The following is a 26,653-nucleotide window of genomic DNA, read 5'->3' as shown; positions in this document are numbered from 1 at the left end:
TTAAGTCTCTCCTACTCAAGTCTTTTCCCCAGATGATCTCGTTTTTTCCAGTCTCTTCCAAGACTATATGACTTTATAATTTTGGATAACTTATTAAAAATCCTTTTTTTTTTTTCAAATAATGTCTCTACAATTCAGTTTTTGTGTCATTCACAGTACATTTCATGGGATGAGGTTCAGTTCACCTAACTTCAATTATCTAAAAATTAACCAGCTAGTCAACACACCACCCAACCTCTAAGCTCCTTTCGGTAGCTAGTGGACAGAGGCACCGCACGCAACACACCCTCTCCTAAGGCCGATGTTTTAGACAACGGGATGAGTCAGTCCCTGGAGCCGCGCATGTGACAGCTGAGGACGCCTAGACAATGAGTTTACACCAAGCACCCAAGTTTCACGCTGCAGAACCTAGAGAGGACGAATCCCAGCCTGCCTGTTTCCTCTCTTCGTGGAGGAGGGACCCTGCACAGTCATTGCACGAGCGTGCCCAGCCCACAGCGGCTGAGGTGACCGCAGTTGCCGTCAGGCGGCGGGAGGCAAAGGGCGCCTGTAYTCGCCCCGCCTGAGGAGCGCGCGAACGCGCCAACGACGCGGCGTAACGGCCGCCGCCACCGCGCGCGCATCCACCCTCCCGCTGTGGGGGGGCCCGAGCCGAGCACGCGCGGGGCCGCAGCGCCGAGGGGCTGGGGGAGGGGAGCCATCATGTGACAGCCGCGCCCTCGGGCGCAGCTCGCGCGCTCACATGACGGCGGTCACATGACCGGGGAGGGGGCGGGCGGAGGTCACATGACCCGCCGCTGGCTGCCGCCGCTGCCGGCTGACGTCCCGCGGCAGCCGCGTCTGCCCGCCCGCCCCGGCCTGCCGGTCCCGCGCCCATGGCACTCGCCTCCCGCAGCCCGCGGGGGCCGCCCCGCGCCCCGGCCCCGGCCCTCGCCCCGCTGCTCCTCGCCCTCCTGTCGCTCCCCCTGCGGTTGGGGGCAGGCGGCGGGGCCGCCGCGGCCCCGGCCCCGACCGACGCCTACCGGGAGCTGTGCAGGTGGGCGGCCGAGGCGGCCTGGGAGCGGGGGGGCCGTGCCGTGCCGTGCCGTGCCGTGCCGTGCCGGTGCTCCTCCTCGCGAGGCTGCCTGCGCGCGGGCGGGGGGCGCCGGGCCGGCCTCGTGCCCCTGCTGCGCCGCCTTTCCCGGCTGCCGGTGCTGGGAGGGGGCCGGGGTCAACACAGCTGTGCCGGCCCCGTAAAAAGGGGGAGTAAAYTTGAGGGCTGCTGCTGCGTGAGGCTGTGGCATGTTCTGCTGCGGGGGCTTCATCCTGTGAGTTGGGAGGTGTGAAAATCGCCCTGTTCAAGTTGCCTCTGTTCAGGACTTCTAGTCTGTGCAACTGCCCTGTTTTGGGGGGAGAGGAAAGAAAAAATGGTTTGGAAGGATCATAACTTTATAGCCTTCTTTTTACTGAGGATGGCACTAAGTGCTATTAAGTTACTTAAAAGTGAGCTAAGTAAGCCTTAGAAACAAGAACTGYTATGTGGAAATCATATTGTTCTTCATGTTTTTTCCTGTTTCTCATCTGAATTTGCTCAGGAATCTAGATCGGTAAATATATTTTGCAGGTCCTCATTGCTTCTGCTTTGAGCCAGTGTTACTCTGTAGTACTCACAGAAATATTCTGACTCAATCAACAAGATACTGGACAATGCTGGACAAGCAGCCCAGCGAAGGAAGCATGGAGGATATAGTTTAGATCACTAGTACTTTATAAGAAAAAGGGGACGAGGAAATAGATTTGCTCGCAAGGTTAGCACATGTGGGTGGCAGAAAAACAGAAAAAGCTTTTTTTTTTTTTTTTAAGGTGACCTTACTAATTGTGAAATTGAGACATAAAAGAGAAGCTTACCTCTTCTAGAAGGAATTTAATTTTTTTTTAAGCTCTCCTAAGTGACGTAGTCTTCAAGCAGTTTCTATTTTGAAAATAGTGTTCAGTCCTGTCAAGGTATTTGTYCTGGTTTTCTTGAATGATTTTTTTTAACTAGAGGAATGTTTGRCAGTGCCCATCAGAAACATCTAGTTTTGCTTTGAACAAGAGTTAATTAAACTGGTTTCCCTTTGTTAATGGCAAATGAAAAGTAAGTTGTGRAATAGATGAGGTAGCCTGTGGTTTTCCTTTTAAGTTGAGCCTACATCAAAAACCTGTACTTGCTATTCTGCCACAGTGGTAAAACTACTTTGCAGAACTGTTGCCTGGTAATCTAGAATGTGTAAAGAAAAATGCAAGAACTTGTGGTTTGACAGTTTTGAAGACTCCATGAAGATTTGCAGTGAAGTGTCATACGAGACACAGCGTAAAAAGCGAGGAATGATGTAGTTGGGTAACTTGAACATTTACACCACTRACTGTTTCATCCAGAAGCTGTAACATGGGTCTTCAGGATAAACTCCTGACCAGTTTATTTTGGATTGTCTTAAGACAAGATTTTTGACTTATATAATAAGAATGTGAGAACTGTTTTCTTGTGCCCTGGCTTTTGTGGGGCCTAAAGGGACTCATGCAACTGCAGTGGCCTCTCAATATCTGATGTGTGAGTGTCAAAAGSTGGACAAGGAGGGAAAAGGTTAGTGGTCAGACTAGGTACTGGTGATCTCTTTGAAGAACAGTAAAGTGATGCTAGAGATTTCCTTTTCTGAAACTTGGTCAAATGTCACGGCTAGTAGTGACTGATTTTGTCATGCTTTTTACGTGGTTACTTTTAAAGCAGACTGTACTGTCAGGTAGCCTATAATTATAATTTTGTTTCTTATCTTCTGTGTAGAGCTTCAAGTCTCTAGGATTACTGCAATAGGAACACCAGGGAAATAGTACAGGGGATTTAGTTGGATATGTGAAGTTAATAGTCAGTCCCATCTTTTTCCTCATTCTTCTATCTTCACCTTGCATCACTTATGTGACAGCAGAGGAGAACCAARCTCTTAATTATCCTTATATAGAATAAATTGGGCTCAGAACGAATTCTATGAATTATTCTTTAARTTTGTTACCTTTCTAAAAAACAAACAAAYAAAAAAAACCCACTGACTGTTTGGACAAAACTTCAATTTAACATCAGGGAAGTTCCTGTAAAACTTTCCCTGCATTTTTTTTAGAGAAGAAGAAAAATTTTTTTGAGTGTCACAGCAGAGCAGTAAACACAAAATACTGTCTTGTCCTGGATGAAATGTTACTTGATGACAGGTAATGTTTTTTGCCTTCTGTGCAAGTATAAGAATGAGTGCATGACTTCTATAACTTAATTTTCTGAATGAAAGGAAAAGTCCTTAGAACTGCTATACACTGCAGGATTGCTACTATGCTGAATTGCTAATTATCTGACTACTTTAATGTGTCATTTCTAAATGATGCAACTCTTGCAATTAACTGCACATACAGTTCATTCAAATACTTTTTTTTTTTTAAGCATTTATCATGGAACTAATACTTGGCTGTCTTAATTCACTGAAGCCTTGGGTTTAGTGTTCAGCTCAGCCTTGGTGAAGAACTATGGGCTGAGTGCAGAGAAATGACCTTTAGTTGAACTAACTTAGCCCAATAAAGTGCTTTGTCAGCTCTTAAGTAGGAGAGTCATAAATAACAAATTATTGGGCTTTTTTGCATATGTGTATGGCTGTTTCACATGCTTTGGAAGAATTCATTATGATGATTTAGAAACTCTTCCTCAGTATATGAACTTCCTATAGCTCTTACATACTTGAACTTCAAATTGCTATCCCTTTTTTTGCACACTTGTTGCATGATATGGTGGATGCAACTTAGTGTTCACCATGAAAGACAAAGTGCCTACAAGGAGGAAGTTAAACTGCTTGTGGTAGAGTTTTAAGGTTATTACACATAAGAAAACTTCCCTGGAGACACAGACTGTGTGATGGTTAGAAAAAGTGACAGGTAAACTGGARCAGAACTAAGCATGAGTAGGGATGTGTTAACAAGACTGTATTTCCTTCAGCTCTTCAAACACAACTACAGCTTTGTATTTTCTGCTGTTCAGTCTCTCATTTTCCCTGGGGAGAACTTGCTGTTGTATGGAAACTTTTTTTTTTTTTTGCTATGTGTATTTGTAGTAGTGTATCTAATAGTTCTAGTGAAAAGTGATACACCTAAGCTTCTATTTTCAAATTTGAAATGGTCACTGTGGAAATTGTTTCCCTGTGATCATGCTGGTTGAAGCTGCTTATAAAGAGCTTCAGATATTAGTCTTATCTCCTGCAATGTTTTTGCAGCTGAGGAGTTGCAAAGCGCAAAAYCATGTGCAAGGACTCTGGTGTGGACACATAATCACACATGGATTGGCTTTCCAATCCTTTGGTTGTTTGTTGCCCTTGTCCTGTGCTGAGCAGTCTATGTAATACCTCTTTGAACAAAATGATTGTTTGATGCATTCCCTAGAGAGCAAATGAGTGTCTCTCTCTAACTGTTCTTTATAGCTGTTGCAGCAGGATTTACTCTTCTTTCCAGCAGTCATCTCTTAGACAAAAGAMTAAGAACCAGCGAATTGAGCATGGGTTCTCAGAAAGCCACTCAGTTTTTCTTGTGTGTCATTGCATTTGAGGCGGATAACTAGTATTCAAACCTCAAAATGGCTCATGGCTCTAGCTTAAGGAASCACATGCTAGGACAGCTTCTGCCCTTCCACAAGCCATTTGATTTCAGTGACTGAGCTGAAGATTACCTTTCTTCAGAAGGTAATTCAGGCTCTCTATCCCTTTTCTACAATACTTTTTTTTCTGACTTGCTGCTTTGCTGTGTTGGAAAATGCAGAGCACTTTTCTGATCTTACGCTTGCCAAAAAAAGTGTTGTTCTTTTTTTTTTCGTGCTGTAGTTTGCCTCTAAAAAACAAAACTAGGTATCTGGGASGCCTGGCCTGCAAGTGTGTTTATTCCAAATAACTTGTTTGGATATTGCTTACACAGCCACTTCCAGCAGTAGCCTGGATTGGTGCTGCCTTGAACATGGGATCCTCCCTGCCTTCTGCTGCCTCCTGTGTGTGGCCAGTCACTGTGAGCTAGACCAGGGAACTGGCCTAACTCAATCCCTCCTCTCTACATGCATGCACACACACCTGTTTGAGTTAATTTTGAGCCACAGCAATTCTGGGATCCAGCTTGTCTTATAAGCAGAGGCCAGCAAAGAGGAGGAGGAAAAGGAGAGAAGGTGTCCCAAAACAGTTTCTCAAATTCAGACCTCTAACTGTGGAATGATCTATAGTTTGTTTTAGCTAGAAAGAGATGTCACTGTCATGTCAGCGAAAACCGTTATTTGACTGTTTAAATCAAGTGAGGCACTGATAAGCCATGCTTGATTCTAGCTCCAGAACTGCACCAGAAGTGGCAATTTGGCTGGTGTGATATCAGGTAGTAATTTTATTGAATCCTCTGGGTAGATGGGGCATTAGCAGCACTCATTAGTGCTRCTCTCACTTGGTATTGCCACAGGATAAGCATGCTTTGGTACTTGAGTCTGTGCAGCCACAAAAGAGTGCCTTGCTTATGCAGCTGCTTTCAGTGGTGGCCTGGATTGGTGCTGCACTACAGGGGTGGTGTCTTCCCTGCCCTGTGTGCCCTGAGGGAACTGGGCAACTTGGTGTAGTAGCACTGAAGTCTTTTTGATCTCTTCCTTACAGTGGAGTACAAACCTAATTCATATCCTGTTTGCAGATTGCATTTTAGAAGTGGCTGCCATGAGTGTTTTTCCTTCTTGGATTGCACTTGCTAATTTTTTTCTAACTGCAGTCAAAGGAAGGCAGGGAAGTTTATTCTCCTCCCCCTCCCCCCCATGTCTGCTGAGCTATCTCGCTTTGTATAGCAACTCCCTAAACTCGCTCAATAGGAGTGAATCTGGGATAGCTTAAGCCCTTCAAATAAGAATTTTGCTGGCTGTGTAACTTTGGCAGGACTAGGTAGAAGGATGATTATATGAAGAATAATCATTGGTAGAAGGTGGCTGCTGAACAGCTGAAAGAAGCTTGTTCAAGTGGCTGAGCTGCAGTCAGGAGATGTGATTGCAAACAGATTGTTTCCATTACTGGATGCGGTGGAGAGATCAGTTTGTGTTTTACTGGAAAGTAGAGCACGTGCCACAGGGCTGCAACTTGAAATTATTCCTGGGCACTGATTTGTTGCTGGCAGCTTTGTTTGTGAAAGAAATAATTTTTGCTTTTGCTTTCCTGTGGAAGTAAAGTGTATTTTGCATCTCTTAATTTAGAGCAACTGCTCAGACTACATCCAGCCTGCTGTCATGCTTCAGTGTGCTTTGTCGGCGCTATGGATAAATCCTTTCCRTGCATCTACCTGCCCATTAAAAATAATCAGTCTATTGAACTACTTCTTTAAAAGTAGTATCACTCTGAACCCCCTAGTGACATTAATTTTTTCATTTTGTAGGCTTAATCTTCTGTGTTTTTTTTTTCCTTCACTGAAGGTGTGATTTGGAACATGAGTAATCGTTGGCAGTTCTTACTTCCTGCTTGTGGATTGTTCTGAAAAATTCCTCACACTTTGCTGTCTATGCCTCTGTGAAAGGGCAGAGGGAAAGGCTTGTCGTAGTGACTGTTTAGCTTGTGTACACGTGCATTCTCATCTTGTTTCGCTGTTACTTCTGCCACATGGGTAAACTGACTTAAAGATGCTGATTTCATCTGTTTCATGATAAAATTGAATGGAGAAAGCAAAACACTTCATCACTAACAGAAACAATTTTGTTGTATGAAGGGCTTAGATTCTCATTCAATTCACAGGCTAATGTTAATTTTCAGATTCTCTAAAAGAGTAATGAAAACACTCTAGCTTGAGCAGAAGGTTTAATACCTTGCTATTACATAAGCTACCTTTTTTTGTTTTCTAAAACTAGTCAAAATGGAGTGCTTGAGCCTTGTGGGAACTTCTCAGCAAAACGCTAACTTTCAAGGGCTTCGTGTTGGAGAAATCCTATTCTAATAGGAATGTATTTTTTTCTGGGGGGGGGGGAATGGCATTAATCTAAATCCTTTACTATTTTCAGAGCCCTTGAAGGTGTAGTCGGGTTCTTCTAACTTTTTTTTGTCTTTTTGTCTTTTTTGTCTTGTCCAATTTCCTTCTTGTCCTTAACTCTTATTCTGTCCTGCATCATCTTCCTCCATAAGGATTGTCTTTATCCACTTAAGTGCAAGATACTGGCTCAGAGAACCAATTAGTACAATTGTTAAATATTAGTTCTACATACTTACGTCAAGGAATGAGACACAAAATCCTTGTATATGATCTTGCTGATGAAAAAAAATGATACTTTAATTAGTACTTTAGGTATGAATCAGTACCTGGTAAATTACTTGCTTTTTGAGCCTTATTGTGGTAGGGCATGACGATGTTTTTCTGTTTGCACAGATCTTGTATTTGTCCCCAGCTTCTTCCAAGCACTAGCAGAATGAAACTAATAGGACTGCTGTAATATAGAGAAGCCAAGAACTCCCTAGTCATAATTAAATGGAGAACTGTAGTCTCTTACTGCTGGCTCCTTGTGCTGAGATGGGATGCTGGATTTTGGAGTTCTTGGAAGATTCAAAAACTAATCAGGAGTAGAATAAAGTAGCTGAACTGTTGTTGCTCCTTGCTCGTCTGAGAGTTAGACTTCGGGGAGTGGAGCAGGAATAGGCTCTTCTGRCAGGATCTGGGGCCTGATAATGTCAAACACTGAAGCACACACAAGCTAGAGATTAAGGCACAGGGGCTGGATAGTCTCTTGAGCAAACCTTAGGTGTGAGGGTTCTGGTCAACTTCTAACCTCCTGGTGGCTGAAAGAGGGGAGTTGAGCTTCCTTGCAGGGCTTAGCTCTTAATTCTGTTAGGATCTGTAAATTAGGACAAATGCTTCTGTGGGTCTGATAGATGTATTAAACCCTAGCTGAGTTGCCAGTATTGAGACACTCAATAGGTCATTGTGCTGCCCTCAGTTTTCTGATGTATGATGAGTCTTCATTAAATCCTACTGGATTCATTAAATCCCCCACCTAAGAAGGAATGGGAACTGGGGAATCTCTTGCAAAAAGCAGCAGTCCAGAGGATGCCAAATATTGCCAGAAGAAAAGTACTTCTGAGCCAAGCTGACTGAATGTATAGTGAATTACACCTTTAACAGAGCTTGAACCAGAGCATCATGCCATTAATCTAACTTGCATAAAGAGCTTCTAACCCCAAACTACTTAATTTGGTTAACTAGTTAAACCACTCAGTAACCTGGATGTTACTGAGTGGTGCCATGTCATATTACAAATTACATCTGTGCACTGCACAGTCTGTGCTCGCTGTGAGGGGAAACTATTCCTTATTCAACCTCTGAACTACACATTTGAATTTGTTGAATAATATTTTTTGATTTTGTTACTCTGATTTTCTCCCTCACTGTGTTTAAGCAGAACTTTGTTTCTTAATCAGGTTTTACCAGCTGACTTTGGTGTAGCTGTAATTAACTAGTAATACTTTTCATTGAATCTCTCCTTCATCTTTCTGCTTGCTTGTTTTCCATCTTCTAACATAAYTCTTCAACACTTGTCCTTTCAATATCAATGTGTGTAAATGCTTAAAAGTGCAGCTATGGCCTAATAAGCATTACTTACACGTTCCACTCCGAATACTCCARGAACCTCAAAAAAAATTTTTAAGTGTGAAGCTTAATGGGTCTACTGCTGTACTCCACTTAGATGTGTGATTGTTTTAGACTATTATTGGATATTGCTAAAATGCATTACTGTGCAGTCTACAAATGATGTTTGAAAAATATATTAGGTTCTCATTACAGGTGGTAAGCCTTTTWTATTTCCATTTGGAGTAGCTTTCCAAGAGGTTTGAGAGGGAAGAATGGATTACTGGATATTAAAAAGAAGGGGGGGAAAGAGACCAATATGTGCTTCTGCTTAGGTGATTAAGTCTGTTTTGTTCGTAGCCTGGACTCTGCARTGACTATTTCTGGTGTATACTGGTCTAGAACACAAATATGAAGATCAACTTAGTGGCTGTTTGCTCTAACTTAGTTAACTCAAGGATGGGTCTGTAGGAGATGGTAATTCAACCAGTATAGATACAAACTGATAGGCTTTTCCTTTTTTTCCTTTTTTTCCTTTTTTTTTTTTTTTTTTTTTTTTTTTTTTTTTTAGTTACACATGGGAAGCAATTGATCCAGACAACCAAGTGTTCTATAAAATAAACCTCTGTTATGGTGTACAAGAGTGTGGAGGATCAAGTGCAGTCTGTGCATATGACATCAATAGGAAGACCTATCTGTCAGTCGGTAAGTAAACAATTGACTTTCCTGATAAGGACTTCAGAATCATGTTAATGGAGAGTGTCTCATAGCGAAGATTTTCAGAAAATAATTGTATTAGCAAAGYGTTTTTTCTTCTCAAAGCAGGTTAAAACTATCAATTCTAGATTTGGGAAAGCATGATCTGAATTCAAATCTCTTCATAGGACAGTGAAATCTTTCTTCTGGACTAGCTAATAGTAATCTAGTGTTAAACTACACAGGACATTCCAAGTAGAAGTAAATGTATCTACCTGTGGCAGGATACATACTGTGCATAGGCTTGCTTGAAACCTGATACCAAACATAGGGTGAAGGTTGGATTATACCTCTAAAATATACCACAGCCTAGCCTGATGTTGCATTGGCCTTTCCTCATGCTACTTGCTATAATGCAATCTCAGAGCACTGCTAAGCTTCTGGGATGATCTTAAAGCTCTTACAGAAAGGTGTTTATATGTAGTCTTCCATTTTCAGCTACATTCTTCAAATCTGATGACTGCTTCAGTAGTTCTAAGATGTCACTGGTGTCTTGAAGAGTGGCTTCCTATCTCCCTAYGTTTCTCCTTTAACTGTAGAGACACTTTGGTTTCAGACTGTGTTCAATCAGTATTTTTCAAAACAAACTACTAAAAATGTTGCAACATGGACTTAAAATCACTGGGTGCATGGAAAAAAGTGCATCTTAGTTCATAGCTATTTTTCTTTGTAATGTAGTGTATATTTTGCATGCTGATACTGCCATATTTCTAGACACATGCTTGCATTTGGTTTCATCAATCGGCAGCAGCTCTTGCTCTGAACACTACTTGTGTACTTATTTGCATGAGTGATTGCTGCTTTCAAGGTTGCCTCAATACTTCAGCTGATGAAACAATAGTATATAAATACTGATAAGTCAACTATCAGAAAATCTCTTTATGTGCAACTTCTAACAGAATAAATGGAGAGCTTTCTGAAGCAGAGTATTTCTTTTTCAGACTACTAGTTAGTACCTGCAGGTCTGAAGTCTTAATTTAGCTCTTTGCCAGTCCACTTTCTGTTGATATACAGTTCTTAGGAGAGGTTCATTCTTCAGTAAAAGCTTTTGAACTTGAACTACTGGAAGATGGTGAGGAGGAGAAGATGAGATTCTCAGCTGTATGCAGATACATAGCAGTTAGCCTCCCTTCTCCCTACCTTTCTCCTTTAACTATAGAGATACGTTGGTTTTGGGCTGTGGTCAGTCAGCACTTTTCAAAACACTTAACTACTAAAAATGTTGCAACATAGACTTAAAATCAGTAGGTGCATGGAAAAAAAGGTGTACATTAGTTCATGGCTGTTTGTCTAAGTTCCAGAGTTTTCTGGAATGACAGATTAGCTGCATTTAAATTCAAATTGCAGTGGCAAATACCTTCATCTTCTATTTTGAACGGCGTGACATCTAACTAGACCACTTGACACTGTTAATATGATTCATTCCCCAAATGTGCAACAATATTTTTTTTCCCCAATAGGAATCTTAATTTTTTATAGAATTGAAGCTTCAGTTGTACATGGATCACAAAACAAAGCATTATCCAAACAGCTGTTTTAATGAGCTCTGTTCAGTGGAACGGATATGTGGCTGACTGAATGCTTGAAGAAGCCTATTCTCCCAAGGGAAGCCTGAGACCTAGAGGCTTGTGTGGGAGGAGTTTTTCTTTCCTTGTATAAAGAAGAATGGAGAACAAAGCTGGGTTACGATTATAGTGTCAAATATTTCACTATATGCAAACCTTGTGTCTTACTGCCTAACCACTTCTGGKTGGAATAGGATTAGGCAACAATCAAACCGCTTGATTTTGCAGAGTATATTTGAACTGACTGAAGGTTTATGCTGCAAATCCTGTTCAGGTATGTTTAACTACCCTGCAATAAATCATAAAAATCAAGGCAATGCAGTTTGATTTGCATTCCTTCATATTTGTTAAAAACATAATACAAACTTTTTGTTCATAGTTAGTCCCAGACTTTAGTGGCAACAGCCATGTTTCACCATAYTGCTTCTAGCTGTATTGAAACTTTACACTGAGTTAAGAGACCATGTTAATTGATTAGTAAGCTTCTTGCTTTTGGAAAAAAAAAGGTTATTGTGAATGAGAAAAAAAGAATCTCTAATCCAGGTCTAGTCRAGTGTGGATTTCTAGTGTAGATTTCAGTTGCTTAAGGCAGTTAAGCCACATACCTGACTTAAAGCAATATAACTAGTATGTAGTTACTTGTATTCCAAAAATGAGTGACTGAGTGCAGCTGAAGGGCTTTGATTTAGGGAAAGGGAGGAACAAAATGTGAACTGAGAAGCTTTTCAAAGCTTAAGATTGCTTCAGATATGGACTTAATCAGATCTTTCTGAAAGACTAAAAGTTTTCAGTGCAAATATATTTGCTTATGAGTATCAAGTATGCAAGGGAACAGCTATACATTGGTTCCATTTATTGCTCCCCAACTTTGGAGAAGAGGGCCATGCGGTCTCTGATTGTAATCAGACTGTGTCCAAGGGAAGCCATGCAGTTAACATCAAATGTCACACTGACCTACGGTTAATGTTGGTGTTGAGATCCAAAAAGACCTTTTCCAGAGAAAACTCTTCTGCTTTATTGCTTGAYCTTAGAAGCTTGCAAAGTATAGGTGGAATGCTTAGTTCTTGAACTTCAGAGAGCATGGAAATATCATACTTAGTCAACTTCTTGTGACACCTAGTGACTAGTATTCTGTGTTGGACTAGAGAAAAGCTGAAATACTACTATAACTGTTAACCTGAGTGGTGAAACATATGCTTTGTCCAACCACAACAGAAAGACTGGCTCTGAAGGGACTGTTACCACTTAAACTCTCCTTTYTTTTGGAAAACTGATAGGATGTCTTCCATGATTGCCTTTCTTCTTCCAAGCTACTGAAAAGATGAAAGTATAAACAAGTAGATAGGTATTGTAGACAGTGCCTTTCATCATGATTTAGTATAACTGCTTAAAACAAGGTATCTGAAGCTAACTAGTGTGAACTGTGCTAGCTAATTTGCAGTGTCTTCCTTTATGAAAGAAAAATATCTCTATATAGTCATGAAGAAACTTGACTGCTCTTTGAAGAGGGAGCTGAATGTTCTGCTGAATGTTGTTCCAGAACTGGTGCTCTAGAAGAAAGCTCCTGAAAAGCAGATAGTTGACAAAGTGTAAGGAGATGGTTTGTGGCACTTGCTGTGGGCAGGGATGGGAAGGGTAATGTGCCACTAAAGAAAATCTTTCTAAAATTTTTTAGCAAGTTCCTAAACTAGCTTTAAGCATGCAGGGAGGAGGTGAACATGCATATTGGCCCAGAATAAACAATTTACTAGCTTTTTTTTTTTTTTTGAATGTCACTTTGGGGATATTTGAATCGCCTCACAAAGCTTGTAGAGGAATGTAAAAGGTTTTCAGAGTTAAGAGGAAACTAGTGTTTACATAGGTCTTCTAACTTAAGTCCTCAGATAGCTTAGCAGGGAGCTTATGGCAGCACTGAGTTTTAAAACTGTATGCTCTTAAAAATTGTGAGGGTTTTTTAAAATCAGATGCAGGTATTGTTACTATATACAACCCTTCACTAAAGGATTACATTGTTTTTGTTTGACAGCTTCTCTCCCTTCTGATCTTAGCAAAGAGGACACGTTGCTAGCAGCTTCCAAGTAATGATGTGATCAGTAGAAATCTTGCTGTCTGGGAGCTAGTTTGTAGCTGTTACATTTGGAGAGAGATGCACAACATCTGTCAGTATCAGTGCTGGAAAACTTAAAATCTGAAGATAGCCCTTTTGATAAGGGGAGTGCTTTGGAAGCACAACCTTGTCTGGAGGCTGAGACTGATCTGTACCCTCGGTATTGTTGCTTCACTGCTGTAGGTTCTCATCCTGACTGCTCTGCAGGTAGCACAAGTCCTTAGCATTAGTGTGTGGGCACTTTCTCTGGGACTGAGTCAATTCTAACCTTACTTTGTGAAGATGGATGATTATTACATAATGTGTAATACTTATTGCCCTCATGTATAGGGATATTGTGAATGGGTGCCTAGGCATCACCCTCTTGAAAGGGCTTCCCGTAACAAAGTTAGCATGAGCACCTACAGCATGAAAAAAGATTCCCTAAGCTGCTGAGGGAATGAATGTAGTGTGGGTTAGCTAGCCAGTTTCCATTCTGACTGCCACCATTTCATTTCTACCTGTTAGTTAGGTAGCTATGGTAGCTTTCTCTCTGTTACAGTTCAACACAGCCAATGATTTTAGGTGACCAGCACAGATGCAGCTTGTCCCAGTTCCTTTGCAGGACTGGATTGAAAAATGCTGCTGGGGAAGCTGATGCAAGGATACTGAACAACATGCTTTACTAAGAAAAGTACTGGCAGCCGTGTCAGTGCCTGGAATGGTGGTGCTGCTGGAGAATATTGCCATGGTATTTTTGAGGTTCTTGCATCTCCTTCCTGCCTAGTTCACTTACTTGTGCTCCTTTTGTTTTCAAGATTGTTGCTTGGGTGTGATGTAGTTTTCATTGCCTTGGGTAAAGAGCTAACAGGTTGGACAAAGTTCCAGCTAGTGTGCTCTTAAGGCAAAGCAACATTTGGCTTAGACGTGTTCTGAAGTGATTGCACGTTTGACTTTATCTCTAGTGTTGACATGAACAAAAAGGAAAGGAGAAATCAGGTCAATAATGGCATTTTATAGCATTCTTGGTAGTTCAGCCCAAACTCCTGTCAGCATTCAAATCCACCTAGCAAAAACAGGGCACAGTTAGCATGCTGGATCTAAAAGGACTTGATGCTTAATGCTGATTAACATAGGTTTGAATAGTAATATTTTGGTGGCTTGAACCAGTGCTCACCATGACTTGGAATGTGCTCCCCCTTTCCCTCTTGCGGTGCTGTGGAGCAGAGGGCCACACAACATTTTAGTGCTGACCCTGGCCTTTCTTTGTGTAGCACAAGCTGTCCGAAAGGGGTGAGATCTGCAGGCACTGAGAGACGTGCCCGGCAATACTGGCATTTTGACTATCTGCAGGTTAACGCAGTACATGCCCCAGGCACTTCTGGACTCTTTGTTAAGTAGGCTGTCTCTTGTATTGGGGTGGGCTTAAATGACAGTGTATAAACAGCATAAAAGTTGAACAGCTGATGGTTAGTAAATGGTGGGAGGAGGGAGTGACTTGTGGAACTTGTAACTAATTGGTAACAGTTTTCTGCTGAGAAATCCTTTAGTCCTAGTTCTTAGGGCAGTGACTTGTTCATAGTTGTGCCTGCTGTCAGACTTCCTAAGTGTTTGCTAAACAGCTTTGAGAAAGTTAGAACAGACCTTTGATTAGCGATACTGAACGCTTTTAACTTGGATCTGGGGTTCCAGAATCACAAGCTGCAAGGACAGTTTTCAGTCTTGCTCTGTTCAAGAACTGTCTTGTACTAGACTGGCATGTCTTGTGCTATTCAGTACCTGAACTTAATACCTTTGTTTAGCATCTCTGAAAGTATTGTATTATGATACCTTTTTAATCTTTTTACTAAACCCTAGGTGACTTAGGTTTCAAAAAAACTTCTAAAACTCTTCTGGAATTCAATACTACACGTAACTGCTTGCAGCAAGGCATTCAGCACCAAATTCAAAGCAACATTAACTTCCTGTGTGGAAAGACATTGGTAAGTCTAAATCTCTTCTTATCTTCAGTGAAAACAGCATGCACTTCTTTTCAGAGAGACTTATTGTCCTACTGGATATACTAATTGCAAAGCTTCATAACTTAAGGAAGAGTCAGTTATGCTTTAGTACTTAGTTAAAATCACAGTCAATTATGGCTTTCAAAATGTAGTCAAGGTAGAARATAGTTACAAATCTGCAGCTTAATTCTGGTCGGATGCTCTTCTGGTTCTTTAGCTTTTTATAGAAATTACACTGATATTTTAAGTGTAGTATGGAGAAATGAGTTGGTTTTGTACTGAGCATTTGAACAATGAAAGCTATTGTTTAAGTGCTGGCTGGTGCCAAACTCTGGACCTAGAATGGCTGTTTAATGGAACAGTATTGAAGAACATGACTACCTCTGTTAGTACGCTTTAGATTTTTGTCTTTGTGAAGCTGAAGTGATTGCACATTTATCTGGTCTTCCAGGGAGTAATCATTTGTGGGTATCTTCCTAAAATATAAACTGAAGCTCCTGAAAGGTTCATAGGGTATATATAATTTACTTGTACCTCCATATGCTTTGGAAGGTGCACCTTCCAAACATTTAACTGATACCACAGCTCGATATTCTGTACAGACAGCAGTCAGTTTGTCTGTTGTGTATCTTAAGTGATCAATACTTGATTAGTGCTGCTCTTGGCACCGATAACATTATTATACGCCCTCTTCTGGAAATCTGATTCAAACACAAAATACCAGTGGGAGGGAGAGATTTAAATGCTTCCTATAGCTGTTTCAGCAAATGACTTGTTTTAAATAAATTAAAAATTCTTGCTTAACTCTAGCTGTAACACAAGGTCATAACCATTTTTAAACTTCTTTTGGTTAGCATAGTTTTAAAACACCTATCCATGTGACCTAGCAGAATGATTTTGCAGTAGTGTCTGGAACAACTTGGTTACCACGCTTCTGTAGTTGGACAGAATGGAGGAGGGAGTAGATTTAAATAGGTTAATGTACTTCTAGCTAGGGTGGTGGTGACAGTGGAAAATCTGATTGTCTTTCTCTAAGCAGATACATTCAGTTGAGTATCTAGCCCTAAACTACGGTAGAATACCTGTCTTAATAGATACAAATGAGTGCTAATTTAATGTTAGCATTTCTTGCCTATAAAAATAAGTACTTTACATTACAGATAACCATTCTGTATTGGAGAAGTGATTGCTAGTTAGGAAATAAGTAATCAGTCTACTTTGTAGAATAAAAGATGAGGAATTGGTAAACCATGCATTGACTTGCTGTTAAACTGTTTATATGCTTTTGTGTCAATGCTTTCCTTCCTAGCAGCTAGACATGGCTGGTGCTCCTGCCAGTGTCACTTGGAACAATGAGCGCTTCTAAAGGATGCGGTACAATTACTGCATATTAGGACTGGAGCATGTTAATTTGAGAGCTTGCATAGTGAAAAGTATTTGCAGCCTGCATATTCCTGAGTTTACCAATGGAGTTATTAGAAAGTAACAAACTTGCTCTTGATAACAGGGACTATTAAGAAACTGTATGCCCTTTCTCTGTGACATTTGGGACTGTTTCATTTTTTTTCTTAATCTTTTGAGTGAACTTGCTGTCAATAGATGTAAAATAAAACTGAAGTATGTTCTTCAAATACTGACTTTTTTCCCCTCCMTTTAAATAGGGTACTCCTGAATTTGTAACGGCAACAGAGTGTGTGCACTATTTTGAATGGAGGACCTTTGTTGCTTGTAAGAAAGACTTGTTTAAACCTGTGAAAGAGGTAATCTATATACTGTATATGCTAAGTTACTTTTCACACATGTAGCAATTTTATTCTAAACCCCCTTGCTGCCAAACAAACCTCAACARCTGATACAGGCCTAACTTCTTGATAGATATACAAAACGTTTGTATGAACTTGCTRAAGCTGAGAATCTTAAGCAACTCTTTAAAGCACTTTTATGGTCTGTATGGTTATTCATAGTTAAAATCTTGTAAGAAGCTGGAGGAGAACATATTAACTTTAGGTGCCTCACTTTAGCCAGCATATTTAACCTTTCTTCTTTAAGTCTTCTCAAAGTACTTCAGCTTGCAGAAGTAAAAGCCTTTTCCAAGTATTTGGTTTTATATATGCCTGCTTGTCACTTCTCCATACTTATATAGCATGAATTGCATGTAACTTTTTTGTTTTAGGTGCCTTGCTAYGTGTTTGATGAAGATTTGAAGAAACATGACTTGAATCCTCTGATCAAAACTTCAGGACACTATTTGGTGGATGATTCTGATGATGATTCCTTGTTTATAAACATCTGCAGGGACTTAGGTGTGAAMACCTGCTTGTATTGTTTATTAATGTATAAATTTCTGGTAGAATGGATGTTTCCTTGTGCCTCACTTGAGCTTGTCACACCAAAAACCTGTGTTCTAGGGCTTGCACTATTGTTTCAAGCTACTTCTGATGCTTAAAAAAATGCTTTCTGTGGACCCAAGTCTTACTCCAACTGCTAGGCTGTTTAGATATATTCTTCTGGATGGACAAGGGCTGTTGGAGAAGTTGCTTTAAACTGAATTGAATGGAAGAGCTTAGCTTGTCTTGTTGCCACTGCTTGCTTGATGTGCTATAAGACTAAGTGTTGTTAGCACTTTTTGTGCTTTGAACTTAATATAGCCTATAGAGAGCTATAGGCTGTAGTCCAGGTTGTTTCTTAGTTGCATGTGAATGTCCTGAGACCTACCTAAAAGCATTTAGGTGCTTGGGTGAGTAATGGTGCATATCCATGTCTTTCCAGTCAGTGTAAGAAATCGAAATAGCAAAATTGCTCRTTTGAAATTCATTGGAAAGGCTAGTTCAGCTGTTACTTGCGCTGCTTTTTTTTCTACTATATAGTTAAATGGGTATTTTTAATCTGTCACTGACAGCTTTGTTTTGCATGATAAAATAAGATAGTTTATGAGGAATCATTTCAATGTTGTGAAAAAACTTACTTARAGCACTTCCAGAAGGTGTTAGAGCTGTATGCACCCAAATGTTATACTACCAGCTGGAAACTAGCTTCAGGTACTTCTGTTAGGAAAGGATGAACTTACAACCCCAAGCGGGGCAACAAATACTTCCTCTTTTAGATAAAATACTTTCAATGTTGTCTTTCTAGTTTCACTTTATAATATAACTCAAAGATATTTTTAGAAAAGGGTAAAACAATGGAAAGCAAGTCCATGAATAAAACAGCAAAATACTTCATATAGAATAGGACTTAGAAACTAAATGTTGTTTTTCTRTGTTCTATAACAGGAAGTTCAAGTGGAGAGACAGGAACCTGCCCTGCTGGCAGTGCGGCTTGCTTGTTACATGAAGGTCATGCTTACGACGTTGGTCGTCCTCAGGAACAACTGAAACTTCATAACAAAGACAGGTACTTAGTTTTTCTGGTGATGCTTCTATGAACACTTCTCAGTTGTCTGGACCAGATAAAGCAGTTAACTTCTAGATGATTCATCTGTTACCATCAGTATAATTTCAGTATTGTAGGGTTGGCAGGAATAGTTTCTTCAAACACCAACAGAGTGGAAGTTTGGGGCATCCTGTTGTTCTGCCATAACTTTCTCCTTCACTGTGAGATTGCTGTTTATAGAATTTTACAATTCTCAGAAACTAGGGCTGATTGATGTTTTCTGCCTTTGAGCAGAAGATTAARTTCTGACTCCATCTGCCTGCCATCTGAGACCCTGAAGGAAAAATTTGCTTGACTGACTGGGTTTACTCACTGCATTTGGCTCAGTCTGCTTCCCAGGAGTACTTTAAGTTTGAGAATAGGTCCACATGTTGCCCTTCTGTATCTTTGCATCAACTATTTAATTTAACAAAGACTATTTAATTTAACAAACAAGCAGTGCAAGGCTGGCTATTCCTGGTGCTGTGGAACTGGTAAAAACTGTTCCCTTGATGCTGCCTGTCTTACTGAAAATGTAGCATGGAAAAAAGTATCCCATATGTGGTTCAGGGGACTTCGCAATCAAAATAATGATCTTGCTGATCATAAGATCATATAAGCCTGCTTATCATATCTGTAGGGGTCACTAATAACCTGTTGACTTTTATAGTACCTTTTTTTTTTTTCCAGATGCTAGTTGAAGAAAATGGGTAGAATAAGCTAAGTTAACAATGGAGGTCAAAGGTTTTGGCTTTTCAGTGATAGAGTTGAAAAATAGATATTTTTTTCAGTTTACAAATAAAACTTGTTATAGTCCTGTACGGTTCCCCTCTCAGCATGAAACAAATGGCTGAAGGGTTCTATACTAAAGTAAAAGGTTAAATATGAGGAAACATAACAATGTTCTCATATCAAAGTGCAAATAATACTCGAAGAAGTGCCCAGCCCTAGGCTATCTTKTCTCTGTTAGGATTACTTGAGCAGAATGAATTGTGTGCAATGAACCAGATTAGGCTCATCTGGGAAGGGAGCAAAATGTTTGTATTGAAGTCCTAAGGTATAGAGAGGCCAGCCAGTTAGAGGTGTGACTAACCTGAAGCAAGACTGACAATCTGTTAGATTCAGCAGAACAATAATACTTGGAAAAGCTTCACTGTGGTCTCCTTCTTGGTTTCATGTCCAAGTCATCTTGCCACATCTTGGCACATAGTTAACTTGTTTCATTCTCCTACTGTTGCCTTGCCTGTTTCATCCTGGTTGCCTTACTCCTGTCAATTGGTTAATGATGTTTTCCTGCTGTCAATTCTGGGAGCAGGATGGAAAGAGACTATAAATATGAACGTGGTAAATTTTAGGAAATGTGATAGTCTTGCAGATTTTTGAAGTAGCAAGCACTAGTTCACCACATCTGCTCTCCAGCAATCTGAAAATAAAGCTAGAATGTTTTTGCAACTGTCAGCCAAGCTCCCACTACTGTTAAGGCGTTGAGTATTGTCTTGAATGGGAAGCAAGAGGCTGCTCTAATAAGTCATTTTACTGCAACTTTCTTAACCTTTGTGTTGGTTAATCATGGGGATAAAGACATCCTTAAAAGTAACTTTCAGAATGGAGGTTATAGTGTATTCTATCTGGGTAGCTAATAAAGGGCAAATATCCCTCAAAGAGTATTTCCTTTTCTACCATGCATATTGTCTAATATATTTCTGGTTTGTCATTTTCTGTTTTTAGACTGGTACTCAGTTATGAGAGAATATATAGTGATGAAGAGAGGCCAGACTTCTGCCTAGGCCATAACCCAGCAGTAACCATCACTCTTGTTTGCCCATCAAAGAGGGGAGAAGAGGTAACTTTACTTTTAAACGATTGGTCTTTAATTTCTGTGTATATTATCTTTTCTGAGGGGTGAAGGGAACAGTCAAATTCTTCTGTCTTGGAGCTTCTTAATATAAAATACACTTCAGAAACAGGTTTCTAAAGCTTAGGATTTAAGAACTTGATAAAAATATTCTTCTGAGGTGTTCCTCTTGTTTTGGTAAACTTGGTTGTCCTTTTCTAGATTTGAAATTTTCTCCTGAGAGTAGGACAGGATTTAGGACAATGTGCTCATCAGCAAGTCAAGATCTTTGCTGAGGATTAACTTTTTCAGCATCAGTCAGACTGAGCATGCTTAAAATGTTGTCTGCAACTTGTTTATTGTAAATCTGGCTTTCCTTGGGGAAAAAGCTAGTAAATATCGTTGCTTGGCAAATATCTGTCGCTTACTAAGCAGGCTCATGAACTCCTTTTACCTTAAAGTAAAATCTGTCAYGTTAAGCCAGAGAGCAGTCTTTGCTGAGCATTGTTTTAGCTTAGCAGCAGTGTTGGGTTTTTTTTCTGGCATGATGCCAAGTAATCTGGAGAACACAGCGCTCTTTAAATGTGACTGGAATGAATATTTCTAATACCGTGCCGTTTCACATTTGGATGGTTTTGCTTACAGGCTAGTGAAGGAGGAACTATTCTCTGCTAGCTTTAGTCTTTGTCCCACATCTGACCTAGACAGCYATTCATGCTTTATTCTTACCACTTCAGAAACAGATCATAGGCCTTTATCTATTGTTAATTTATAGTACTTCGCTATAGCTACATATATATAATGTGTGGTATATTAATATTACTTGTCTCTAACTTCTGATGTCTCCCTGTGTGCCTGCCTGCTTTTTTAGTAGGTGGTGGAAAAACAGACCTGTGAAACAAAGTGAGTTCCTAAATTTCACTCTGAATTCAGGGAAAAAACTAGACTACCATAGTGCGATATTTCTGAATCTCTTGAAAGAATGGAAGACATCTGACAGGTGTTGACTAAGGAATTTTCAAGTGTGTCTTGGTCCTGATTTAGACTGAGGGAATCCAAAGTTACTGAAATGTCCATTGTACAGGAAGCTTACTTGCTGTTAGAGAATACTTGGTCTCTATTCCCTTGTTTGGACTCATATGAAAGGCAAACACCCTTCAAGCTGTGCTCAGTGATTTGGGCTCCAGTGTTCTCTAGTTTAGCTCACGTGTTAAGGAAAAGCACTTCTTCTGGTAGTCCTCTGGTAATGCTTGTTAGTCTACCTCTGTGTAGACTTCCAGTTGCTTGCCTCATACTTCATTATTACTAAGAGGTGGTTTATGCTCTTCTCAACCTAGTTCTGAGAAGCCAGAGACAATGTTTGCAGATCCTAAGCGATTTACAGGCAATCATTACTGACTCTAACTGAATGTGGCAGTTCTGCTTTAAAGATTCTATTTCATATAGAAGTTGCTATGCTTATTAGCAATTTTAATTCTATTTATTTCCATATCAGAGTGCAGGTCCCAAACTCACAGCAAAAACAAACTGCCGATATGAAATTGAGTGGGTTACTGAGTATGCCTGTCACAGAGATTATCTGGAGAGTAGGAGCTGTCTTTTGACTAATGAGCAACATGATATCTCCATTGACTTGAGACCACTTACTCAACCTTCAGGTAAACTTACTATTTTTCTTTTGAATGGTGTGTTACTAGCTAGATTCTCAGCTCCGTGTTTGAGGACTGGAAAAATATATGTGCAGATATGTGGGTCTTACCTGACCGGTAGCTTTTTAACTTTTATTTTTTTTTTCTTGCATCTGTTTTGTGTTTTTGAACACTTTCTCATTCAGGTTATGTCATGCCGTATTTAGCCAAAGATGATAATGAGGAGTATTACTATTACTTGAATATATGTGGGAAAACTGCTGCGGGTAACTGCAGGGACAGCACAGGATATGTTTCATCTTGCCAAGTAAAACTTCCAAATAAGCAGCAAAAAGTGGCAGGAAGATTTGAAAATCAAACCCTAAGGTATGTGTTWAAAAAAAAAAAAAAAATCCAGGCTCTTTAACCGTACTTAGGTATCTAAATGATATTTCCTAGTCTGCTGCCTTTATGTAAGCAATGTATGATACAAAATGGAAGTGGTTTTACTCTGCATTGTGTAGAAAAACTTTAAGAGTGTACCAGGATAGCGTTAGTAAACAAAGGAGCAAAGGGAGTTGATAACAACCACTCAAGACAAGGAAGAAATTTTCACTGACTTCAGTGTCAGAGTTGCAGATTGTGTTGTACTGTCCCCTGCCTTCCTTGAATTGAGGCAACGGGGCCTCAGGGTTGGATATTTTAGAAGTTCTATCCTCAGCTGGAGGAGGGCACTTAGTGTTGTCACAAGAGTGTGCAGTAATTGTATCCAAGGCTTAAGAGGTCCAGAACTTCATGGTTTTAATAATTTGAAGATTCCAAGTGGCATTTTGGGACACTGCAATTTCAAAGCAGATAGTTCCCACAAGTCTATCACAAACATGGTCTGTCTTTCTGTCTATGAGTCTGTGAACAGTCTTCCAGGGAGTATGATTTCTTCCAGCTCCAAAAATAGAATGCAATAAACTCAAAGGAAGAGATCTTCCACCAAAGCTGGAAGAGCYATAGAACACTGTTGAAACAGTGTACAAACTAGTGAGAAGAAAATCTGCGGATGTGAATCTTTTTTGCAGTTAAAATGTCAGTATTAATGCTGATTCTTTAATAATCAAGAATATGGCTTCTGTAACATGGAGAACATTGCATGATTGTGTTTGATCCCATTTTTCTATCTATAACTGACTTTTTACTCAGATATTCTGATGGGGATCTCACTTTAATTTATCCAAATGGGGATGCATGTAGTTCTGGCTTTCAGAGGATGACCGTCATAAACTTTGAGTGCAGTGAAACAGCAGGTGAGTGTAACAAGCTGACTATGCTCAGGGTTTGATTCCTGTGCTTGCTTTTTATTAGACTAATAGACTTTGTGTTCAAAGGAATGCATGCTTTGAGCCATGGTTAACACAAACTTTTTTTGAGTAAGCACTAATTTTGATAGCTGGCAAGATTGTGTACTACCTGTTGTGTAGTAATCCTATTCTATATGCTGATTTATAAACTAATCCTGAACCATGAAAGGACCTGTTTTCTTAGTCTACAGTAAAGATTCAGGACTTAGTTTGCTTTCTTGTTTGCTTATTGCCAGTTCTCAACACTACTTTTCCCTCCTCTTCCCCTCCTCTTCCCCCCACTTCCCGTATTGGAAGCCTAACATCTGTGTTTATCTTCACTGTTGAGGTAATGATGGTAAAGGGTCTCCAGTGTTTACTGGCGAAGTGGACTGCACCTATTTTTTCACTTGGGATACAAAATATGCGTGTGTTAAAGAGAACGAAGATCTCCTTTGCAGAGTTGATGATGGGAGAAAACATTATGACTTATCACCTCTGATACGCAGTTCAGGTATGGTAGTATAAACTTTGCTACTTCTGTCCTGAATTTGTGTGCATCTCCATGGCTGTGCAATTCTCCTTAGTTGAACACTAGTCAGCTTTTGCTTTTCTTTGGTGTTCCAAGTGTGGCATTCAATTCCTTTTTCCTCAAAAGTGAGTGCCTTTTGAAAGCAGCAGTGTTCATGACTACGTTAGCTGTTGTCATCTTTAGCTGTTCTAAATGTGTGAGGGGGTGTGGGGTTTTTTAATGTGATAAAAGGTGTTTTGGAGTGGAAGGCTGGAATGATTAAGCAAGACGACTTGTTCTTAATGACTTTCTCTATTTCAGAGTTAGCCCAGAACTGGGAAGCAGTGGACAGTAGCCTTTCAGAGATAGGAAGGAAGCATTATTACATCAATGTCTGCCATAAAGTGCTGAAGAAAGGAAGAGCTTCCAGCTGCCCAAATGATACTGCTGTTTGTGCTGTGGGTGAGTCTCATACTTTTTCTCTCAAAGCTTGGTGCTGCCTCTGTAAATGGAATGCTGCTGCCCTTGAATAACTGAAGGCACTCAGGAAATAATAGTTATGAGCATATTTCCCCTATGCTCACAGACAGCCCAGAAGAAATGATGCAAGTAAGTAGCCTTTTCTAAACTAAAAAAAATGCTATTACACTCTGCTCCTGGCTTTGTTGCATAGTTTGAGAGGTTAAAAACAAACTTAGAAGAATATGCTTTCTTTTGACTTTCAGTTGGCTAGGTCATATTATCTTAGTGTAAATTTCACTTCTTTCCAGTGAAACAAAAGTGATGTATTTAATCTCTTTACAGATAAACAAAACAAGAGCAAGAATCTTGGAACATATGTTTCTTCTCCTAAAAAAGTTGGAGAAAATATTCAACTTACCTATTTAAATGGAGACAGCTGTGGCAATAACAAAAGAATCAAAACTGTAATTACTCTTGTGTGCAGACCAGGTGAGAATATCCACATCTTGTTCTCTGGGTCATTAAAGCTGTAGATTTAGTATGCTCAGGCATAAGTGCTAATAATATTATGTACCTTCATCTTTTATTTCTTTGTACTGCTTATTGGGGTAATAGCAATGTCACTGCAGCTATTTAGCTCTGTTCACCTTTTATATAAATAAAGATCATTGAATGTCTCAAATTCAGATTTTTCCAAACAAGGTGTAGGTATGTCTTAAGTTCTTAAAGCTCCATAAATACATGGAAACTGTTTAAAGTTAAATTATTTTTACAGAGCAGACTGGTTCTGAATTGAGATCAGATACTTGGACCTTCTTTTCCAATAAGTGTGCTTTGTCTCTAATCCACTTGCAGTTTAATTAAAAAAAAAAAATAGAAATTGTTCGTGTATAATAGCCTGTAAGTTTAACCAGAGAAATTGAAAACCTGAGTTCTTTATCTCAGCCTGAGGGAGCACAATGCTCTGAATGTGCTAGCTAACAGAATCAGGTTATGCACTACTTTCTGATAAAGCTGTTACTTTGTAGCAAAATGCCAAGTTTGAGCACTCAAAGAAAATTCAGCTTTGATACTAATAGTACTCAGTTGGGGAGGGGCTGAGCTGAGTCTCTTCATGACTGAATAAACTTTTCTTATCCTGGGGAGAAGGAGATGTTTTTTTACATGTGAAGATTTTTTTTTTTTTGTTCTCTTCAGTCTCTATTGTGAAGATGTGGTTTAACAGTTAATTTTGACACTTGGTGCTGGGCAAGGGAGGAGGTAGGAGGGGAGTCAGTGTTCTAAGCTTTTAATTCGTAGTTCTTGTTGGTAGCCTAACTATACTGTTTGTGATTCAACACATTGCTCTTGTTATACCAGGTGATCTAGAAAGTGCTCCTATCTTAATGTCTGAGGGTGTATGTTCATATGCCTTTGACTGGTATACTGCTGCTGCATGTGTCCTGTCTAAAACTGAAGGAGATAATTGTCAAGTCTCTGATTCTCAGGCGGGTATGTATTTATGTTKGTTAAGTTGAAAGATTTTTGAGAGGTAGAACCTTTCCCATAGCACTGAGCCATCTTGCTGTGCAGGGACGAAGCAAGTTTGGCATAAGTCAAACAGAAACACAGGAAGTTCCAGCTGAATATATGGAAAAACTTTTTTACTGTGGGTGACAGCCTTGGAACAGGCTGCCCAGAGAGGTTGTGGATTCTCCTTCTCTGGAGATATTCAAAGCCTGCCTGGATGCAATCCTGTGCARTGTGCTCTAGGTGACCCTGCTTGAGCAGGGGAATTAGACTAGATGATCTCCAGAGGTCCCTTCCAACCTCAGCTATTCTGTGTGATTTTAAAACTGCTGCGTCTGAATGTTGTAGGTGCTTATCCACATGCATATGAAAGGTCAGAATAGCATGAGCTTAATATTCATATACTGTGTGTATGTGTAGGGGAAATAGACATAACTCGTTCCTGACTGTAGTAAATCTTTATGTAAGAACATATATGCTCTCAATATGTCCAAGTTGCAGTATTTCTGGAAAAAAAACAATTGCATGAAGGGAGACTTGCTCAGAGGGAAGGTGAACTAGCTGCATGACTGGTAAATCAAGATCTRTGAGATGGTAGGAAAAAGTGGAACTGCTGAACTTGTGCTGAATAACACGTTGTCTTCCTGATTAGGTTTCTCTTTTGACTTATCACCGCTTTCCAAGAAAAATGGGCACTATGTGGTTAATACTACTGAATACTTGTTCTATATAAACGTTTGCGACCATGTGCCAGAGGAGTTGTGTCACACAAAATCAGCAGCATGCCAAGTAACGCAGAGGTGAGTAACTAGTTCTGTTGTCAGTAATAAGATATTGCACAATTTGTAGTCTGTGTAGCACAGACATAAAATTTGTGCATAAAATACTTTACCACCTGTAATACATTCAGGCAATTTGTGTGCAAGATAATTRTGTGGTGATATAGTAATTATGCTGTCAGCTGT

General features: G+C 39.9%; 1 protein-coding gene across 3 annotated transcripts in view; it reads left to right on the top strand.

The window, feature by feature from the left end:
• Window positions 1-792: 792 nt before the first annotated feature.
• IGF2R (insulin like growth factor 2 receptor) overlaps window positions 793-26,653 on the top strand; it is a 60,675-nt gene continuing 34,814 nt past the window's right edge. For 2 of the 3 annotated variants that reach the window (XM_085307428.1, XM_085307426.1), the window contains exons 1-15: window positions 793-1,036; window positions 9,167-9,300; window positions 14,860-14,984; window positions 16,664-16,762; window positions 17,176-17,305; window positions 18,275-18,395; window positions 20,142-20,256; window positions 21,743-21,905; window positions 22,082-22,262; window positions 23,070-23,173; window positions 23,556-23,720; window positions 24,039-24,179; window positions 24,522-24,668; window positions 25,539-25,670; window positions 26,341-26,488. In XM_085307428.1, the coding sequence (XP_085163554.1) occupies window positions 876-1,036; window positions 9,167-9,300; window positions 14,860-14,984; window positions 16,664-16,762; window positions 17,176-17,305; window positions 18,275-18,395; window positions 20,142-20,256; window positions 21,743-21,905; window positions 22,082-22,262; window positions 23,070-23,173; window positions 23,556-23,720; window positions 24,039-24,179; window positions 24,522-24,668; window positions 25,539-25,670; window positions 26,341-26,488 (2,066 nt within the window). In that variant the 5' untranslated portion in view covers window positions 793-875. Of the gene's footprint in view, window positions 1,037-3,190; window positions 3,220-9,166; window positions 9,301-14,859; window positions 14,985-16,663; window positions 16,763-17,175; window positions 17,306-18,274; window positions 18,396-20,141; window positions 20,257-21,742; window positions 21,906-22,081; window positions 22,263-23,069; window positions 23,174-23,555; window positions 23,721-24,038; window positions 24,180-24,521; window positions 24,669-25,538; window positions 25,671-26,340; window positions 26,489-26,653 lie in introns of those variants that run through there. The other variant, XM_085307427.1, reaches the window with a different exon arrangement.

The sequence above is a fragment of the Rhea americana genome, unplaced genomic scaffold (assembly GCF_003343005.1).
Source record: "Rhea americana isolate MKP2758 unplaced genomic scaffold, rheAme1 scaffold_258, whole genome shotgun sequence".
In the NCBI taxonomy this organism is placed as follows: Eukaryota; Metazoa; Chordata; class Aves; order Rheiformes; family Rheidae; genus Rhea; species Rhea americana.
Note: the sequence above shows the minus strand (reverse complement) of the source record. Positions and strands in the feature narration are given on the sequence as shown.